Genomic DNA, 19,392 nt, shown 5'->3' with positions numbered 1-19,392 from the left:
GGGGCAGGGGGACCCTGGCAGGCACCCTCCCTCTATATACAGTCGGCGGCACAGAACCAGCCCCCACACCGAGGGCGAGGGCGGCCCCGACTCAGAGGCAGTTGCAGCCTCGCGGGTGCCGGCGGTGCCCTGTGGTCACACCTGGGTGGTGTTTTCTTGGTGGTGACTCATCAGCCGCATGTTCTTTGGCCTGTTACCCTCCAGTCACAGAAGTCCTTAGGAAGGCACTGATGGTGGAGCCGCCGGGGCGTGCACGGCAGGAGGCTGGCGCGGCCCTTTTTGCCTCGAGGGGTGTCTGCCCTCGGCCTCACGTTCCCCTCCGTAGCCCCTGGCCCGCCAGCACCGATGGAAGGTGGCAGCCGTTTCGCAGCTCTTTGCCCTCCTTTCTGGACTCCTCTGCCCACCGCCTTCCATGACAGGGCATTCACAGAAGGGGGCAGCGGGGCCACCGGCGGTGAGGGTCCAGCCCCTTCAGGGAGGGCCACCTCCTTCTGCCCTCCTGAGGCTGTCTCTCTTCTTGTTCGGGGAGCCCCGCAGGTCCTGCCATGAGGCTGCTTGAAGTTTCTCATCCCTTTAGTGTGAGTTTATTAGTTACATCTTCTAAAGGCTTGATTCTTAAGGAGTTTCGCATCCAGTTAGGAGGAACCGCTTGGTTATTATCATGATAATAAATGTCACTTAGAATTAGGTCACCCTGAAAGACTCTTGAGGTCACTAGCAGTCCCTGGCAGGGTTAATTATTTGGGGGGTGACCCAGGTGAGCCAGGCTTCAGGTGCAGACGCCTGATATCCTTCAGTCACGAGAAGGAAGAGAGTGTTGGGATAGCCATCCTTCCTCAGGCTCAGACACACTCACTGGCAGTGGTGACAGTCGGGTCCATCTTGAAGTCAGTCTTCCTGGCCCACAGCATCAGCCTCTGTCGCCAGACGTGGACCCCGGGTGCCTGTGAGGGTCAGTCTCTGTGCCAGGGCCCAGATTTGCTTCTGAGCGGGAGGAAGGAGAGAGGACCAGAGAGAGGCCTGTGAACTGGCAGGTCCTGGAGGCATCGTGGAAGTGGGAAGAGGTTGAGGGCTGGGTGTCAGGATGAAGGGAATTGCCGACTGTAAGATGTGAAGTGACGAGAAACAGAGTCACAAAGAGGGCAAGTCACCAGGAAGGTGGATGTCTTGGCCCCAAAATGTCTGCAGCCCAGAAGATGCTCATCTCTTAGCCTCCCCCTTGCCCCCGAAGGCTGGATGTGGGTGTCACTGGGCTGGCAGAAGGGTGGGCGGGTGTTCCAGGCAACTTAGGCATCTTCCCAGGAGGGAGCGTGGGGGCCCAGGGCCAAGCGCTGTCTTTTCGGTGGGATTCTCTCCCCATGGCTGTGACTTGCTTTGACAAGCGGAGGGGAAACTCATCCATGGAGTGAAGTGTGCAAAGCCACTTGGGGAAAGGCTAAAATAACCTTGTTGCAATATTTCAGACGGACGTAATGCACCAGAACATTTATGACTACATCCACGTGGACGACCGCCAGGACTTCCGCCGGCAGCTGCACTGGGCCATGGACCCTCCCCAGGTGGTGTTTGGGCAGCCCCCGCCCTCAGAGACAGGTGGGTGAGCAAAACCGAGAACAGGTCACATAGCACGTTGATGCCTCTGGAAAATGTCCTGGTGCACCTTCTTGGTGTGCGCTGCCTTCCACGTTGACCTTAGCGCCGAATCTCACCTTTCTTCAGAGACCTCCTCCCATGTCCCTCCCGTCCTCTGGTTGGGCCGCCACCAGCTCTGTGTGGCTCCTGAGTGCTTCACTCCTGGTTGCTTTCCTGGGCTCTTCTGAGCTTGAGGTCACCGCCATTCTTGCCGCCTCGCCGTGAGCTGCAGTCCTGGCCTCTTGTTTTGCTAACTCCCCTCAAGTCTCATGTCTGCCAGGAAGTTTCTTTGCTTCATACTAGATTTATCCAAAAAAAGCCCCTGAAGTTTGTTGCTGTTCAGTCAGTTGCCCCTTTTTACAGAGACCCCCTGCACAGGGCTTGCCCCCCGCTACCCTGTGGCCCCGACTGGTAAGATGAGCCCTGTAGGCGTGGGGCTTTGCAGAGATGGCGTCTGCCCAAGGGACCTGTGCAGAGGGCAGCTCCCTGGTCCTCACACAGATCCACAGAGGCCTAAAATAATTCGCGGAAGTTTCCACCACAGCCTCATGGGACAGCATGATTTACCTTAAAACAGCAGAGCCAGGCACCGACGACATGCAGACCCTTTCATAAAGCTAAAAACAAGCAAAATGAAACCATTGGTGGATCGTCATACATGCACATGTACTAAAAACAATGTTTTTAAAGGCAAAGGATGATGAAGGCAAACTCTGTCCGAGTGACGTCTAGAGGGATGCTGGGGGCAGGAGGGAGGGGTGCGCAGCAATAGGGTTTCCACCACCTTGGCAGGAGAACCATGGTGTGTTTGCCGCTCGTTTGGCCCCTGCACTTTGGCTTCTGCCACCACTACGCCCCTTGACCCCTGTGGCCTACAGGAGATGACGCCGTCCTGGGGAGGCTGCTCAGGGCCCAGGAGTGGGGTGCAGGTGTGCCCACCGAGTACTCGGCCTTCCTGACCCGCTGCTTCGTCTGCCGTGTGCGCTGCCTGCTAGACAGCACCTCAGGCTTCCTGGTGAGTGCATGGGTCCCTGGCAGGAGGCTCCTGACATCTGGGGTGCGTTCCACCCTGGCATGGAAGGAAACAGGGCGAGAGGAGGTGGGGTCATTAACCCACACGTCCCTGGTGGAGAGGTGAGGGCTGGGCAGGCAGCGTGTGGCCTTGACGCCTCTGGGCGTACGAGGGGATGCCTGATGAGTCACCCCTGAGGCCTGCTGTGGTGGGCGAGCCAGGTCGATGAAAATGTAAAACTCTGCAGTAGGTTTATACTCCTGTACCTTTATTTAAAACTTATTAAAATATCTTTTAAAACGTGCCCTATGTAGGCTGGGCACGGTGGCTCAACACCTGTAATCCCAGCACTTTGGGAGGCCAAGGTGGGCGGATCTTGAGGTCAGGAGTTCGAGAGCAGCCGGACCAACATGGTGAAACTCTGTCTGTACTAAAAATGCAAAAATTATCTGGGCATGGTGGTACGTGCCTGTAATCCCAGCTACTCTGGAGGCTAAAGCAGGAGAATAGTTTGAACCGGGGGGGGGCGGGCAGAGGTTACAGTGAGCTGAGATGGAGCCACCGCACTCCAGCCTGGGCGACAGAGTGGGTCCTCTTCTCAAAAAAAAAAAAAAAAAAAGAGCCTCCAGCTGTGGCTGGTGTGAGTGGCTGAGCCCACAGCTTCTGCTGAGCTTTTTGGTTTTACCCTCTTCTCTTGCAAACAGATACTTAAGATTTTTACTTCTGCTATTTGACCATTTCCTCTTCTAGCTCCTCAATGAATTAGAGAAGTCATCCCCCTCAGACATGTCAGGGCAAAGACTTCCCACCCTGTCCCAGACCTCTGCCCACCTCTCGGACCCCTGAGGCGTCTGCCTCTCTACAGCCCCCATGCCCTGGGTCACAGCAGTCAGGCCCAGGTCACGGCCCCTGAGAGCCCCAGTGGTGGCCTCTGCTGTACTCCTGGCTGCAATTCAATGCCACAAGGCCCTCTGACCTCAGCACCCTAGCAGGGCAGGCCCCTTGGGCTCAGCTTTCCACCCATTTGTGGACCCATGATGTCCTGGGGACCTCGGGTGCAGACCATCCCCACGGCAGAGGCACCTGTGGGTCTGCATGTTTCTGTGTCTTTCCCACCCACTGGGCACCTTGTGGAAGGACCAGCTCTCCGCAGGCCCCAGGTCCATTACCACACACACGCCCCAGGGCGCAGCTTTTATTTATAAAGGTAGATAGTGACAATAAAGGCTTTAATTTTGGTATTTTGTTCTAAATTTTGTGGACATTAAGATAACTTTTATTGGCTATGGACTGTTGTTCATTTAAAAAAATTATATAGCCAATTATTGGTTAATTAAAAAATCTTATTTCTAGATGACACAAAATTGGAAGGATTTTACTGTGCAGCTGCTGAAATATAGCCACACCAAGACCCTGCACAACCCCACAGCTCTTCCCAGCTTTAACCCTGAGTGGTACAGGCTGGGCAAAGCAGGTGTCATGGGAACTCCCTCATGCCACCCACAGGGCCAACTGTGAAAATGCTAGTTTTGAGATTCGGTTGAAGTTTACTTGGGAGCTTGAAATCAGCCACGTTGGGAATATTTATACTAAAGAAATTGGTAAACAGTGCTTATCGGGGAATTTTCCCCCTGGAGAGCTAGGTGTTAAACATTTCCCAACACACTCCTGCCTTGAATCCCTCATACCAATTGTGTGACTGCTACGTAGTAGGTGTTTATTACTTGTTTAATAAATCCATGGACATATGGAAAGATGAATGGGTGGGTGGATGGATGGATGGACGGATGGAAGGATGGATGAATGGATGGATGGTTGGATAGATGGGAAGATCAGTGGATGGATGGACAGATGGATGAGTGGATGGATGTATGGGAAGATGATGGATGGACGGATCGATGGGAAGGTGGATGGATGAATGGAAAGATGGATAGATGGATAGATGGACAGATAGGTGGATGGACAGATGGATGGGTGAGTGGTTGGATGGGTGGATGGGTAGACACATGGATGGGTGGATGGATGGCTAAATAGATGATGGATAGATGGGTGGATGGATGGATGGACAGATGGGTGAATGGATGAGAAGATGGATGGATGGAAATATGGATGGATAGATTGGAAGATAACAGATGCATGGAAACACCGATAGATGGATGGGTGGATGGATGAATGGATGGATGGAAACATGGATGGATGGGAAAGTAGATGGATGGGAAGATGATGGATAGAAACATGCATGGATGGGTAGGTGGATGGATAGGTGGGTGGATGGATGCATGGGTGGATGGATAGATGGATGGGAAGATGATGGATGGGTGGGTGGAGGATGGATGAATGGGGGATGGATGGATTGGTGGATGGTTGGATGGGTAGGTGGATAGATGGGAAGGTGGATGGATAGATTCAAAGATGGATAGATGGGTGGGTGGATGGATGGGTGGGTGAATGGATGGGAAGATGGATGGATGGGTGGGTGGATGGATAGATGCATGGGTGGGTAGATGGATGGGTGGGCAGATGGATGGGAAGGTAGATGGATAGATGTAAAGATGGATAGATGGGTGGGTGGATGGATGGGAAGGTGGATGGATAGATGGATGGGAAGATGATGGATGGACGGGTGGGTGGATGGATGGATGGATTAATGGGTGGGTAGATGGATGGGTGGGCGGATGGATGGGAAAATGATGGATAGATGGATGGGAAGATGATGGATGGGTGGATGGATGGGATGGATGGATGGATGGGTGGATGGCTGGATGGATGAAAAGATGGATTGTTGGGTGGATAGGTGGATGGATGGAAAGATAGATGGATGAAAAAAGGATAGAGAGAAAGTGACGCCACATTGTGGGGTCGTCCTTCCATGGAAGGCAGGAGTACCCTGAAGGCCCTTGGTAAATAACTAAATTATACATCAGCTTTTCTTTTGTAGAGAGATATTTTATTTTCCTTTATAACAAACTCCTAGGTTACTTGCTGGCTTTCAAAGTCACACTGTACGCCCTAGATAAATAAAATCAAGTTGTGCCTAAATGTTATTAAAATGAAGGATTAATAATTTGGAAATGGAACATTAAAGCTGAAACAGTGCTCGGAGATCATCCATTCCTGCAGATTCTTGCCAGGGGGTTGGCCAGTGGCCTGACTGTGGGTGGGTGGCAGGCAGGTCCAGCAGGTGCACATTCACGCCCACCTGCGGGGGGGGGAGTGGCGCACACATGAGCATGATTGAGTGCACATGTGGGAACGTACCTGTCAATTAGAGGCGATCGCAGCAACTCCAGAGAAACCCGTGAATCACCGTGCAGGCCGTGGGGTCACAGCTCGGCAGCTGCAGCTCTGCTGTCCTGAGCCCTGACGGTGAGCTGCCTCCCTGCAATTCCAGCTGCTATGGTGCTCTTGAGCTCTGTGTCCTGTGACCACCTTGCTGGGGCACTTTGTGAACATGCCTTCCTTTCTGTCTTTAAAACACCAGACGATGCAGTTTCAAGGGAAACTAAAATTCCTGTTTGGACAGAAGAAGAAGGCGCCCTCGGGGGCGGTGCTCCCACCGCGGCTGTCGCTGTTCTGCGTTGCGGCCCCAGTTCTCCTCCCCTCCGCAACGGAGATGAAAATGAGGAGTGCGCTTCTGAGGGCCAAGCCCAGGGCTGACTCTGCGGCGCCCATGGATGCAAAGTGAGTAAGACTCGCCCTTCACAGCCACGTGGGTGTCTTCTTTCTTCATTTCCAGCCAGTAATAAAATAACAAGTGTTCTGTTTTTAAAGTCATTACACGACCCAGGCAGCAACGATGAGATTAAATGTTTTCATACTCGTATTTGCAAACTGGCACCAAACGTTGCCTGTTTTGATTCATTCCCAAATCGCCGTTACGGAACCAGTTTCAGAATAAGCGCCCTGACCCTGTGTCCTCAAGGGGACGGAAGGTTGGCTGTGGCCTCTGCCTTTCTCCACTGCTCAGCTGCCGCTTCTTCGCACAGTCTGTCCAGGACAAGCAGAGGTTGTTCCTGGCTGCAAGAGATACCAGATAAATATGTCCCTGGTGGGCAGACGGAGGGTCAGTGGCACAGTTGCCCCTCCAGCTTGTCCTCGTCCCTGGCCAACCCAGTCCTACCCAGTGCTTTCTCAGCCTTTCCAAAATAGAAAACACCCGATTGGTCCTCCACCTTGTTGGTGCTAGGGACCAGTTTCGTGGAAGACAATTTTTCCATGGACTGGGAGTAGGGGGATTGTTTCAGGATGATTCAAGCACATTTACTTTCTATGCATTTTATTACTGTTTTTGTTACATTGTAATATATAGTGAAATAATTATACAGCTCAGCGTAATGTAGAATCAGTGGGAGTCCCGAGCTTGTTTTCCTGCACCTAGGTGGTCCAGTTAGGGGGGAGGTGATGAGAGACGGTGACAGATCATCAGGCATTACATTTTCATAAAGAGCTTGAAACCTGGGGCCCGCCCATGCGCAGTTCACGGTAGGGTTCAAGCTCCTGTGGGAATCTAATGCCTCGGCTGAGCTGACGGGAGGCAGTGCCCTGGCCCACCGCTCACCTCCTGCTGTGCAGCTTGTCTCCTGGAGGCCACGGATGGTACCAATCTGTGTCATGGGCGTTGGGGACCCCTGCCCTAGGGGATTCGTGCCTGTAGTTTCCTAGATTGCGTTAAGGCTGTCTTGTGTGCTGGGAGAGATGTAAATGCCGTGTATATAGAAACTGTGTATCCCACCTGTAGGGAAGACACCAGTGACGTGGGGCTGGGGCAGCCGGGATGCCAGAGACCCGACTTCAGCTCAGTCGGGTCTGACAGTCACTGCTCCTGTCACTGCTCCCTCCTGGGACAGCCTGATGGGGGTGGGGCTGAGTGCAGGGCAGAGGGGTGGTCCTGGCTGGCCCTGCACCCTGGCCCTCAGCTCCCTGAGGCCCTTGGCTGCTGGCCAGGTGCTCCTGCTCTGTGACTGAGACACCTGGCTTGTCCTCTTCAGCCTCTCAGCACGGCACCCAGGCCTGGTAACGAAGACACCCAACTTATCCTCCTCCACCCCTCTGTGCTGCGATCCTGCAGCTGCTCTTGGGCAGCCCACTTTGTTCATGGCCTCCCCGCTCTGTGGGCAGCAAATACTGAGCAGGAAGGAAATCTTAGCTCCGCATCCCAGTGGGAATCTCTGCCATAGCACCCAGGAGTGATCGGCTGAGGCTGCACAAACCCCCACACACAAAACATTGCTGGGTTCAGACAGAGCCTCGAGAGCAGATTCATCCTGGTGTGATTTGAATCTCATTGCCTGGCACTGGCACCGTCCTATCTTGGCCGAGTGCGCTCTGCTCTGTTTACCTTGCCCCCGGTTCTGGTTTCCAGATATTTCCTAATTTCTACGCTTCTCCTCTGTGCATGGCCAGCGCTGGGGGCACGTTTGCAGTAGGGGGAGCAGTGTGGACTGCGGGAGACGTCCCCACCCTGTTTTGAGAGTTGCCTTTATTGATGCGCCAGCTGCCGCAGGCACCTTAGGGCGATTCTAAGTTGCAGTGATGTGGGTTGCCTTGTAGTCTGACTTTGGATTCTACCTGCGTTCCTTAACTTTTGTTAGCATTAAATTTCATTCTTTTAGATGCAATCTTGATTGACCTTGTCAGAATCCAGGCTCCTGAGCATTTGAGATCTGGGGTTCAGCAGCACCCACCACACTGCTGTCCCTCCCGTTCCTGGCACCTTTGGCAGGCCAGTTCGCCCTCTGTATTCACACCTGTGCCTTCTGTGGGAACGCCAGGACCTGCTGCTGAGCCCCTCTGCCCATCAGATCCCAGAGATTCTGGGAGACCCCATCACACACCTGCTGACTTCCAGATGCAGAGGATGTGGCTGGGGGCCCTTTCACCCCAAGGGGCTGCAGAGGAGGACCTTGGAGGCTCTGGGACCCCTGCTCAGTGTCCAGGGCTGACCGAAGGCCCCAAGGGCACCTTGCCAGCACTCACAGCACTCTCCGCTGTGGGCGTGACTTCCATCCTCACCTTTGGCCTCTTTAAGATAACCATTTACACAGCTCTCCAGCCTGGCGGCAGCAGCAGCAATTTGAAGGCTTTCAATGCCGTGTTGGTTTCCGCCTTCGTTACTCATTTCTGCTCATGAGCGGCCTCTGCCTGGGCCCTGACAGCCCCACCTCACTGCTGCTGTCTGAGGGAGGACAGAGGGCAGCTTCGGGGACGGCCGGGACACGAGCCAGCCTGCCGAGGCCCACAGATCTCTGGAAGGTTTTTTGTTGTTTGTTTTGAGATGGAGTCTTGCTGTGTAGTCCAGGCTGGAGGTGCAGTGGCACAATCTCGGCTCACTGCAACCTTCGCCTCCTGGGTTCAAGTGATTCTCCTGTCTTAGCCTCCCGAATAGCTGGGACTCTAGGTGCATGCCACCACACCTGGCTAATTTTTTGGATTTTCAGTAGAAATGGGGTTTTATCATGTTATCCAGGATGGTCCTGATCTCCTGACTTCATGATCTACCTGCCTCAGCCTCCCAAAGTGCTGAGACTACAGGCATGAGCCACCACACGTGGCCTCTGGAAGGTTTTCAATTAAGTTTATGTAACTTCTTAAAGGATGGAAATGTAAAGTGCAGGGGAGAAACACAGAATTCTAAAGGGAAAAGAAGTGAATGCGACACCGACACACAGAAAGCCCGGGGTCCCCGCAGGGCTCTGGCCCAGGTCCTCCTGCACCTGCAGCAACCACACAAATCCTGGACCGCTGTTTACCTGGCTTGGTCTTTCTTTATATCGAAGGTGCACACTGCGAGCCTGGTCTTCCCTGTGAGTTCCCAGCCCTAGAAGCAGACGGGACGAAGCCCCCTGGTGTCAGAGCCGGGCAGGGCAGGCCTGGCCCCACCGCACCTTGCATGCCCACAGCCCTGTTCTGGTCGTCCCGGGGTGGAGCGCAGGTGTGCAGTCACAAGCACAGGTGTGGGGCCGCGGGTCACAGCTCTCTTCCGGCGGCCTGGACTCCCAGCCCCCTGTGGGGTCATGAGGGCGGGGTGGAGCGCAAGGCACATAGAGCTGGCACACAACTTCAGCTCGACACACACGTTATTAAAACTCAGAAGGGAGAAGAAAACTTGCCAAGCCAAGAATGCTGACTCCCACCCACCCAAGGCTTCTGGAATTCTCACCACCGTGCTCCGAGCTGGATTCAGAAGCCAGCTTCCAGGATACACCCTGCGGTCCGCCAGCCCTCAGCACCACAGTGGTATAAGATGCAAGGTGCACGCCGCAGAACCAGAGCCCCGAGGCAGTGGCAGCAGCCGCCGTGGCCCCCTATGACCTCTGGTGGCCCCCAGCAGCCACCCAGTCTCCCACAGCTTTTCCCACAGGGGTTTTGTGACATGATCTTGATCCTGCTGTTCCTGAAGCCCATTCTGTGAATTCCTCTGCTCACTGTAATTCACCGGGACCCCACATCAACACACCCTGTGCCTTGCAGCCATACACTGACACACATGGGGCACGGTGAGTCTTGTGCTGGACACGGCTCCTGCCCAGACTTTGGTCCTGGCTCTCCTGGAGGTGCCCAGAGTACAGAGAGAAGGGCAGCTCGTGGGCGTGGCCGGGGGGCCAGTCAGTTGGGCTTGAACCCAACTCTGGCACCCGCTGGTGGGGCAGCGCCACTTGACGCTTCTCTTTTGAAAAACAAAAGGAAATAGAATGTACCAGGGTGAGCTGTTAGGATTTCAGATTCGGATCACCGTGATGTGTATGAGGGCACACACACATTTCCAACGTGAGCTGGTCCTCACAACCTCAGTGTTCACTTCCTAGAGCACAACTACCTGGAGTCAGGAGACTGGACTGCATTTTCTTTCTGGCCTTCCAGGAAACGACATCAGCTCTAAAAATCATCTATGACTTTATCCTTGTACTTTCTGAAGCAAATTCATGAGCCCTTCATTGGCCTGAAAAGTGACATGATTTTCAGTAAATCTATAACTGAGAAAATAACTTTCCAGGCTATAAAGAATTAAACAAGAGTGAGTTATTTCTGTCTTCACCGCTTGGGTGTGACAGCAATACCTGTCATTATTAATTTCTACCTTCGATGCATGTTTAATCCACACATCATCTTGCTGTTATCTGTGTTCTTCACAGAGTAAAAGCCACCACGAGTCTGTGCGAATCGGAACTGCATGGAAAACCCAGTTACTCAGCAGGTACTTAGAACATTTCTGTCTGATCTTTTCCACATGGGTAAAATGTGTTTCTGCTTCTTGGAGAGCTTCCCTGCCCGGTGGAGTTGTGACATATTCCATGGAAAAGCCATTTTGCAGACTCGATGTCTGTCCTGCTGTGGACAAGCACTGGTCCTGGGCTCTGATGTGTGCATTTCTAAGCAGCCCAATGGGTCCTGCCTTGCTGAGAACATGCAGCGGTCGTCCAGGAGCTCCTCAGCTCACACGGTGACGGCCTCCCCCCCCAAACCCCAACAGGAAGGAGCAGCAGAGAAAGCAGCATTTTGGTGCTCAGGGAACAGACTGACACTGGCCGATGGGCACAGGTTCCCACCAGAGCCCCATGCCTGTGCCTCCGGGGCAACCCTGACCTTGTCCTCGACCCCAAGGGGACCTCAAGGTAAGTGGTGCTAGGCAGCACCCCCCCAGGCCCGGCAGCTTCCTAGGTCACTGTGGAGGCCCAAAGTAAGGGGGTGGGAAGACTGATTACAAAGGGAAAAAGATGATGGCAGCCTTGACCACCATGCGAGCCACAGCTGACCCTGCTCCCTGTGGAGCTGTGCACACAGCTTCCCGGCTGGAAGTCATGCGTGTCGCTGGGGACTGACCCCAGGGAGCAGTAGTCCAGGGATGTTGGGGCTGAGGATGCCCCGTGGGCTCTGGCCGAGCTGCCCGGGCTCTGGGACCAGCCCTCACCTGTCGCCTAGAACCTGGGTCACCCGGCTCCATCCTGAGCTTGCCTTTGCTCAGTCCTGTCTCCTCCCCCTCCCTCTCCAGGGCCTGCCTGCTGCCCAGGTGGGCCTCCCCCCTTTCCTGACCAGCCCAGCTGTGCACCGCAGGCCCCTCCCCACCTTCCAGGTCACTGTCTCACAGTCACACAGTGCCAGTCCTAATGTCATGCAGCGTCCAGTTGGTCAGCAACAGAGCCTGGCCACAGAAACTGCTGGACACGGTGCTTTCTGCTTTGCAGTTCCATGGGGCCATTTGCACAGCCCCCTCCCCCCCTCAGAGCTACTGACTGGTGCGGCTGACACCGCACAGGCGGCCTAGGCCTCACAGGGACCCCTCCCTGAAGCCTGTGCCCTTCCCCACCCTGGGCCCTCCTCACTCTCCCCAGGCACATGGAGCAGGGGTGGGGGGTGCTGGCACGGCCTCCTGGGCTGCTGGGTGGGTTAGAGGGGATGGTGCGGTGTGGGGTCGCTGTAGCAGCCCCAGCAGATTTGGCATCGTCCTAATGTAGTAGCCTCCCTTGGAGACCCCCACCCAAGGTGGCCAGACCTAGTATTTTCAGCCACTGTCAAATGGGCATCTTTTCTCTGCAGGGACAGGGAGGAGGAGCAGCAGAGGGTGCTGAGCAGGGCCTCTGGAGCTACAGGGCGGAGGGAGACGCCGGGACCAGCAAAGCCCCTGCCCTGGACGGCAGGAAGGCGCAGTGAGGATGGTGCCCGGCCGAAGCTGCAGCCCAGCCAGAGTGGCCTACTCTCCCTGCGCCCCACATCCCACGGCTCCTGCCTGCCCTACCCGTGTGTCCAGGGCACTTTCAATGCCAGTGGCTCGGGCACATTCAGGAACTTGCCCATCTCTCAGCCACCGAGCCCGTCCCCCAGTGCCCACGCCATCCGGACCAGCAGAGCCTCACGGGATGTCAGTGAGGACCAGGTGCACCCTCCCCTCTGCCACTTTGCCCAGGGGAGCTTGCAGCACCCTCAGCCTGAAGCTCAGCGTTTGGCCTCGAGGGGCTATCCCACAGAGGACATGAAGCTTCGAGGCGTGCAGATGCCTCCGGGGGGCCTGTGCCGCCCGACGCTGCTGCTAGATGTGCCCATCAAGATGGAGAAGGACTCTGGGTCTGAAGGTGCTGCCCATGGCTGCGTGCCCAGCCAGGTGTGGGGACTGGAGGCCGGGGACAGGAGCCGTCCGGTCACCTTCCCTACCAGGATGCCCCTGAAGACAGAGCCAGACTCCCTGCACCAGGTCTACACTGCACGCCTTGGGCATGGCGTGCTGGGGGCTCAGCCCCAGGGCAGGGCCACTGCAGGGCGCAGCAGGGAGCTGGCCCCTTTCCACCCTGCGCACTGCACGCGCCTGGAACCCACGCACAGCCTTCCCCAGCTGGAGCCTCCCCACCAGCTCTGCACGCGGGGCCGAGGCGAATCATCCTCTCTGCCGCACTGCGCCTGCAGAGCTGCTGAGGCCGCCCCTGTGGTCAAGCGCGAGCCGCTGGACTCACCCCAGTGGGCCACTTACAGCCAGGGAAGGGTGCCTGGGATGTTTCCCAAAAGTGCCTTGGCGATGCTGGTCCCACCCCAAGCCTCAGAGTGCACATTCCTGCCATAGCGCGGTGACCGCCGTCCAAGCTCAGATGCGCCAGTGGCTGGGCTGCCCCCTGCACCTGGTCAGGCCAGAGACCTTCCTAAAAAATGCTCTTCAGAGCTGCACATGCGCAGTCCCCTCGTCTGTGTGCAGCGTACGCAGCAGCGTATCCCAAATTTTATAAAATATCTCAGCCATTCTTAAATGCGAACTGGCCTTAAGTCTACTCAGGCGTGACAGCATTTCTCTTTGAGGAATTAAAATCTTTAATAAAGCGATCACGGCTGGACAGCGTCATGCCCGAGCGGCAGGGAGCACCGTCCCACTGCTGCCAAGTCCACAGTCAGGGAAGCTGTGGGGGGGCGCTTCTAGCTCGGTCCTCTCTGACCACCTGCAGCTTCCGGCCTGTGCTATGCAGGCAGTGTCAGCCCGTCGCTGCAGTGCACTGCAGAGGCCAGCACCCGGCAAATTAGAAATACACCTCGCGGAAAAAGGGGCTGTGAGCCCACTCATGGAGGAATCTAGAATGCTCCAGGCAGCAGAGGCTGGCAGTGCTGGGTCCCACACTGCCCCACGTTGTGCGGCAGGTGCTCCGTGGCACCAGGACAGAGACTGAGGCCAGGTGTGGACTAGAAATGGACAGGGTAACACCTGTGCCTTCTGGACATCTCCCGTGTTCTTAGTGGGTCTCTGCGGATGGTCTTACTAATCTGCCTCTTGGTACATCATGTAATACAGAGTTCACAGACCTGAGTCTGGAAGTACGAAGAAACACACAATGTAGAGAAAAGACATAGGTGACTGCGCTGTCTGTGGGGTTTTTCTCCCTGTCTGGCTGTCTCTATACTTCACTCAGATGAGGGTTCCCACGGCCATTCTTGGAGAATAATTACGGACAAGTATTAATAGCATTAAAACAGCTATAAAGGCAATATATTCTGAGGATAGGAAATCTGGATACAAAAGCAGTCAGAAAGTGAAGGTCACCGGTCCACCAGCCTGAGATAAATTACAGCTGATGGTACAGTTCAGGCTTCTTCCACGCTGCACCCCGCTGGTACAGGCATCATATCAGGGTGTAGAAGTCGCCACCAAGCAGGAGGAAGCCGTGGCACGAGGCCCCTCTCCTCAGGGACGTCAGCTCCACTGGGAAAGCCCTCGGGGTAAGGGACCCACCATCCCATCGCACTGCGCATTCTGCCTCCTGCGTGGACTCCCCCTCTTGTTGGTGGCTTTAGAGTGTCAGTGTTTAGCCCCTGGTTTAATGGTGAAGCCATTTGTTAAATGCACCTTCACTTTGTCAAAACCCAGGTTTGGTTGGTGGGACTGGGTTTTCTGCCCATTGCCAGTTACCTGCACCCCTCAGCAGCCTGGTTCTGGGAGAGTTTGCCCCCACGTGGCAGGGATAGGGATAAGACTCTCTTCCCAGAACTGAAAGAGGAAGGCCAACCACTGGAGCCCAGAGTCACAGATCCAACATGGTCTCCTGTGACTCCCAAGCCCTGCCAAGGGGCCACTCTGCTTAGCCACAGGGTGCCTTTTGAAAGGTGACCTTGGTGCTGTGCTGTTGTGGGCATGAGATGTGCTCATGGCATTCCACTTCCATCTCTCCCTTACCTGATGCCTAGACTCACAATGGGGACAGAGCTACCCAGGGGCCAGCCATAGGGTGACCAGCCACCTGAGGGCCAGTCACCTGTCAGGATCAGGCACCCATGAGGACCCCATGTGAGGACCAGCCCCTACTTCCCACCTTGGCCCCTCACTGCACAGAGCCCTCTTTATTCATTTCTCATACTGAGCATGGCACACCTCTGGTCTCTGGGCATTTATGGCTTTAAGACCAGGATGGTATTTCAGAAGCTTCCCACTTCCTTCCTATTCTAACCAAGTGCCCAATTCTTTTCCTGATCATGAAAAGACCCTTAATAATTAGACCCGCAGGCCAGGCGCAGTGCTTCATGCCTATAATCCCAGCACTTTGAGAGGCTGAGGTGGGAGGATCACTTAAGCTCAGGAGTTCAGGACCAGCCTGGGCAACATAGCAATAACTTGTCTCACAAAAAATAATTAAAAATCAGATGTGCCATATCCCTGAAAACGTATCGATCAACACGCATGTTCCACTCCTGGGTTCCCTGTCCTGAGGGCTGGAGCTCAACCCTCAGCAGCTCCCTTCAGCCCGGGTGCTGCCTGGGTCCCAAGTGGCAGCTGCCCTTCCAGTCTCAGGGCTGAGGTGGGCAGGGAGCTCAGTGACTGACAGTCTTGCATGTGTATCACAGGGCTCGAGTGTCCTGGAACCAATGGCTGTCACCGGGCGAAACACCAGGCCCCAAAGATGGAATCAGACGTGGCTTTGCATTTGCCGACTGTAGCCAGGGCCCTCAGTGCTGTCAGAGCAGCACAGACGGCAGCCCCTGCCCAGGAGGCTCCTTCACCACGTCCTGCCTTGCACCTCCCAGACCTTCAGACACAACCCCATCCAAGGCCCTCCCGGTGACAGATTGCATAGCCATGGCTGCTGTGCAGCCCATGCTGTGTTGACGCTGCGCTCTGCACACAGGCGTCAGCTCTGTAGGTTTTGTGGTGTGGGTACCCCACAGGAGGCTATGGCTCTGAGTGCCTGGGGCCAGCAGGGTGTCCAACGTCCCTTCCTCAGTGGCAACAAAAACTCCCCGTCAGCACTTTTGTTATTTTATAGCCACATCCCTCTTGGAAAACTGGGGAAGATAATAGAACACAGAAGGTACGGGTGTGGTCATTTCTCTTGTTGGCGCTCATCACAGGTTCATGTTTTTCTGTTTACGTAGCTTTTGCCTACAGCTGAAAAAGTTTTAAAGTCAAGTGTAATGTGGGAATGGGATGGAAGGGAGGTGACAAATACAGCTTATATTTTATATTGTCGCAGTTTCTACTGGAAGAAAAAAGTTTTCAATACCTAGACTAACTTGTTGAATTTTTAAAACTTTTGCACTATAAATGCAGCTTTCTCTACTGCTTTCTCAGTGCCTTTAGGAAGCTTTCAAATACTTTTTGTACTGTGGTTTGTATTAAATATCAATATTGATATAAAATATATGACATGCTAGTACATGTTTAACATACTGAAATGTCTGCATTTTCCTAATGAAGTCACTTTATTTCCTTTAAAGGGTGTGCTGGTTAATTTACATTCTAAAGCAGCCTTTCACCACTAAATAGAAGGCAGCAATAAAAATAAAAACTCTAGAGCTACAAGCCTCCTGAAGGAGGAGGAAGTGCCTGCCGTTTCCCTGCTGCCGCCCAGTGGCACTGCTTCTAGAGACGGTCTGGGCCCCTCTTCCCTGTCACTGAGGGTTAGGGACCCTACCAGGTGCTCTCGGGACGCCCCAGACCTGACCCGTGAAGTGAGGAAGGTAGGGCTGAGGGCATTGTGGGTCGGGGCCAGGTGGCGCCCACCCTGCCTGGGACAGGGCCTGCATGACAGGCCCATGGGAAGGGGGTGAGGGGTCACTGGCCCAGGCAAATTGTGGCCAGACACCCCCCCTGCTCCCCCAATGCCATCAAAAAAGTGCTGGGGCCTCCTCAAGCACAGATGGCAGCCCAAGGCCCAGGGAACTGAGCTTCTGTTTCCTCTCAGGCACCTTCAGAGAGTCCTAGCAGCCCCTGCCAGGCCTCCTTTGCACCTGCAGCTGGTCAGCAAACCTGTCCCGGTCACTGGTGTAAGACTCCCACGTCCTCCCTGGGGACCAGGCCAGCCCTCCCATCTGTGGCTCCATACCCTCCCCCCATGCCCTCTCCTCAGGCAGACGGAATTCCCACATTTTCACTCCTCACCCCCAGTCTGGCTTCTGCTGAGTGAGCCTGTGTGGAGTTAGGATGAACACAATTTTTATTTTTTATTTTTTTTGAGATGGAGTATCACTCAGTCGCCCAGACTGGAGTACAGTGGTATGATCTTGGCTCACTGCAGCCTCCACCTCCCAGGTTCAAGTGATTCTCCCACCTCAGCCTCTAGAGTAGCTGAGACTATAGGCATCCACCACCACGTCCAGATAATTTTTGTATTTTTAGTAAAGGCTGGGTTTCACCATGTCGGCCAGGCTGGTCTCAAACTCCTGGCCTCATGTGATCAGCCCACCTCAGCCTCCCAAAGTGCTGGAATCATAGATGGGAGCCTAATTGCTGGACACATGCAATTTCATCTCACTAGGCGCTGCCCAGAAGAGGGGCTTCATCCACTTGGTCTCCCTCCTTCCTCTCTATCTCCCAGGCTGCGACCCTACCCAGCCCTGGCACCTGTGTCGACAGACATTTTCAGTCTTGGGCTTCTGAAGGGATGAAACGGCAGTTTTATGTGTGTTTTGTTCATTCAGGAATTTTTAATACCTGTTAAATATCAGGCCCTGTGCCAGTGCTGGGGATACATTCAGGAGAAAACACGTGCAAACGTCAGTGGTGTCCCAGAGCTGGTGTCTGCAGGTGTGTGCTGTGCGGTGTGTGCAAGGAGAAGGGGTGCAGGCAGCTGAACGTAACCATGAGAACCCTGTCAACTCTGTGACGCAGGGAGGGACTTTGCAGGTGCACAGAGCTGGGGTTGGGAGTGCCCCAGGTCTTTGGGGCAGTTTTATGCGGGACATATGGAGGGCTGGAGCTGAACGGCGGGTGTGGGAGGCAGCACTGCCACCGTGAGATCTGAGTGACAACACAGCAGGGCGTGGGTGGAGACACCTTGGTCGTGGCTCAAAGGCTTGAGCTGAGCCCCGTGAGGGGGGTGCGGGGACAAGGTCTCCCTCAGGAAGGCCAAGGGAGGCAGCTCATTCCCCGGAGCCAAAGGCTCTTGTCTTTACCCATTTCTTGCTGCACTTGTTTGCCCTTTTGGATTAATTGGCAGGAGTTCCGTTTCTATTCTGGGTAGCAATCTTTTGTCGGTTACAGGTGTTGACAAGGTTTTCCCGCAGTGTGTGGCTTGGTTTCTCACTTGCGGATTTAAAAAATACGTCCTATAAGAGTTAAAAACTTAAGGCCGGGCGCGGTGGCTCACGCCTGTAATCCCAGCACTTTGGGAGGCCGAGGCGGGTGGATCACGAGGTCAAGAGATCGAGACCATCCTGGTCAACATGGTGAAACCCCGTCTCTACTAAAAATACAAAAAATCAGCTGGGCATGGTGGCGCGTGCCTGTAATCCCAGCTACTCGGAGGCTGAGGCAGGAGAATTGCCTGAACCCGGGAGGCGGAGGCTGCGGTGAGCCGAGATCGCGCCATTGCACTCCAGCCTGGGCAACGAGAGCGAAGCTCCGCCGCAAAAAAAAAAAAAAAGTTAAGAACTTCAGTATAGCAAACGTCGCATCCCCACAGGGCGCAGGAGAGAAGCGCCTCCCGCTCTGACCGCGCTCGTGACGCCTCAGGTGTCCTCCCACGCACGTGGCGCTGTTTCGGCCCCACTCCCCACTCGCCCGCGTGCGCGTCACGCGCGCGTTTGCACGCAGGGTCCCCCTCACTCGCCTGCGGTCCCCGCGGCCTGAACGTCCTGCTGCTACCTCCGCAGTGCCGACCTTCACCTGCGCGCTGAAGGTCTGCGGAGGAGCCAGGCCCGGCGTCCGTTCTCCGAGCCGGCGCGCCGGTGCCTCCCTCCCTCCGGAGTCCGCTCCCGCCCAGGTGGAGGACGGTGCCTCCGGCCAGGTCCCCGGGCCCGCTTCCGCCGAGCGCCGGGCTTCCCCGGCCCACCCTGTCGCTGAGGACGCAGCCCCTGAGCACCTGCGCGTGACACCGGAGTCTCCGTCCGCCTCCCGGCCGCCGGGAGCCTTGGCCTCGTCCGCCGTCCCGCTTCGGGACCCGCCGCTCCCTCACGCCGCCGCCGCCGCCTCGGAGTCCCGCGCTCAGGGCTCGGCTCTCGTCCTTCCGGCGCCGTGACGGAAGCGGAAGTTCCCGCGCGCCGTCCACTTCCGGGCGGGCCTCCTGAGGCGGCGGCGGCGGCGGCGTAGAGGGTGAGGCAGCTGCGGGTCCCGACGGCCCTCGGCTCCCTGGGCGGTGGTCGCCGTCTTTCATCCTCGCTCTCCCAGTCTCTGGCTTCCGCGGGGGCGCGTAGGGGGAGGCCGGGCCGGGGCCCGGAGGGCGGGGAGGCCGTTCAGCACCCCGTGGTGTGTCCCGCTCGGGCGAGTGTCCTCGGCGCAGGTGTCCCCTCGGCGGAGGCGTCCCCCAGGCGCAGGTGTCCCCTCGGCGGAGGTGTCCCCTCGGCGGAGG

General features: G+C 55.7%; 2 protein-coding genes and 1 long non-coding RNA gene across 8 annotated transcripts in view; 2 read left to right on the top strand and 1 right to left on the bottom strand.

Moving 5' to 3' along the window:
* The window catches only part of AHRR (aryl-hydrocarbon receptor repressor), an 82,230-nt gene extending 65,957 nt beyond the window's left edge, over positions 1–16,273 (top strand). For all 3 annotated transcript variants that reach the window (XM_032279192.1, XM_032279191.1, XM_032279193.1), the window contains 6 exons: positions 1,464–1,593; positions 2,511–2,647; positions 6,126–6,325; positions 10,777–10,838; positions 11,115–11,256; positions 12,179–16,273. In XM_032279192.1, the coding sequence (XP_032135083.1) occupies positions 1,464–1,593; positions 2,511–2,647; positions 6,126–6,325; positions 10,777–10,838; positions 11,115–11,256; positions 12,179–13,193 (1,686 nt within the window). In that variant the 3' untranslated portion in view covers positions 13,194–16,273. The remainder of the gene's footprint in view (positions 1–1,463; positions 1,594–2,510; positions 2,648–6,125; positions 6,326–10,776; positions 10,839–11,114; positions 11,257–12,178) is intronic.
* LOC116552434 lies at positions 9,733–11,121 on the bottom strand. The gene is made up of 2 exons (XR_004269376.1): positions 10,702–11,121; positions 9,733–10,669 (listed from the first exon to the last, which is right to left on the bottom strand). It is a non-coding gene; the product is annotated as an uncharacterized LOC116552434 (long non-coding RNA).
* A 2,764-nt stretch (positions 16,274–19,037) lies between the features above and the next one.
* The window catches only part of EXOC3 (exocyst complex component 3), a 28,148-nt gene continuing 27,793 nt past the window's right edge, over positions 19,038–19,392 (top strand). For 2 of the 4 annotated variants that reach the window (XM_032279190.1, XM_032279187.1), the window contains exon 1: positions 19,038–19,136. The gene's annotated coding sequence lies outside the window, so the exon portion shown is untranslated. Of the gene's footprint in view, positions 19,152–19,304; positions 19,324–19,392 lie in introns of those variants that run through there. The other 2 variants (XM_032279188.1, XM_032279189.1) reach the window with 2 other exon arrangements.

Source organism: Sapajus apella, unplaced genomic scaffold (assembly GCF_009761245.1).
Source record: "Sapajus apella isolate SASKATOON/1434 unplaced genomic scaffold, GSC_monkey_1.0 scaffold11, whole genome shotgun sequence".
In the NCBI taxonomy this organism is placed as follows: Eukaryota; Metazoa; Chordata; class Mammalia; order Primates; family Cebidae; genus Sapajus; species Sapajus apella.
Note: the sequence above shows the minus strand (reverse complement) of the source record. Positions and strands in the feature narration are given on the sequence as shown.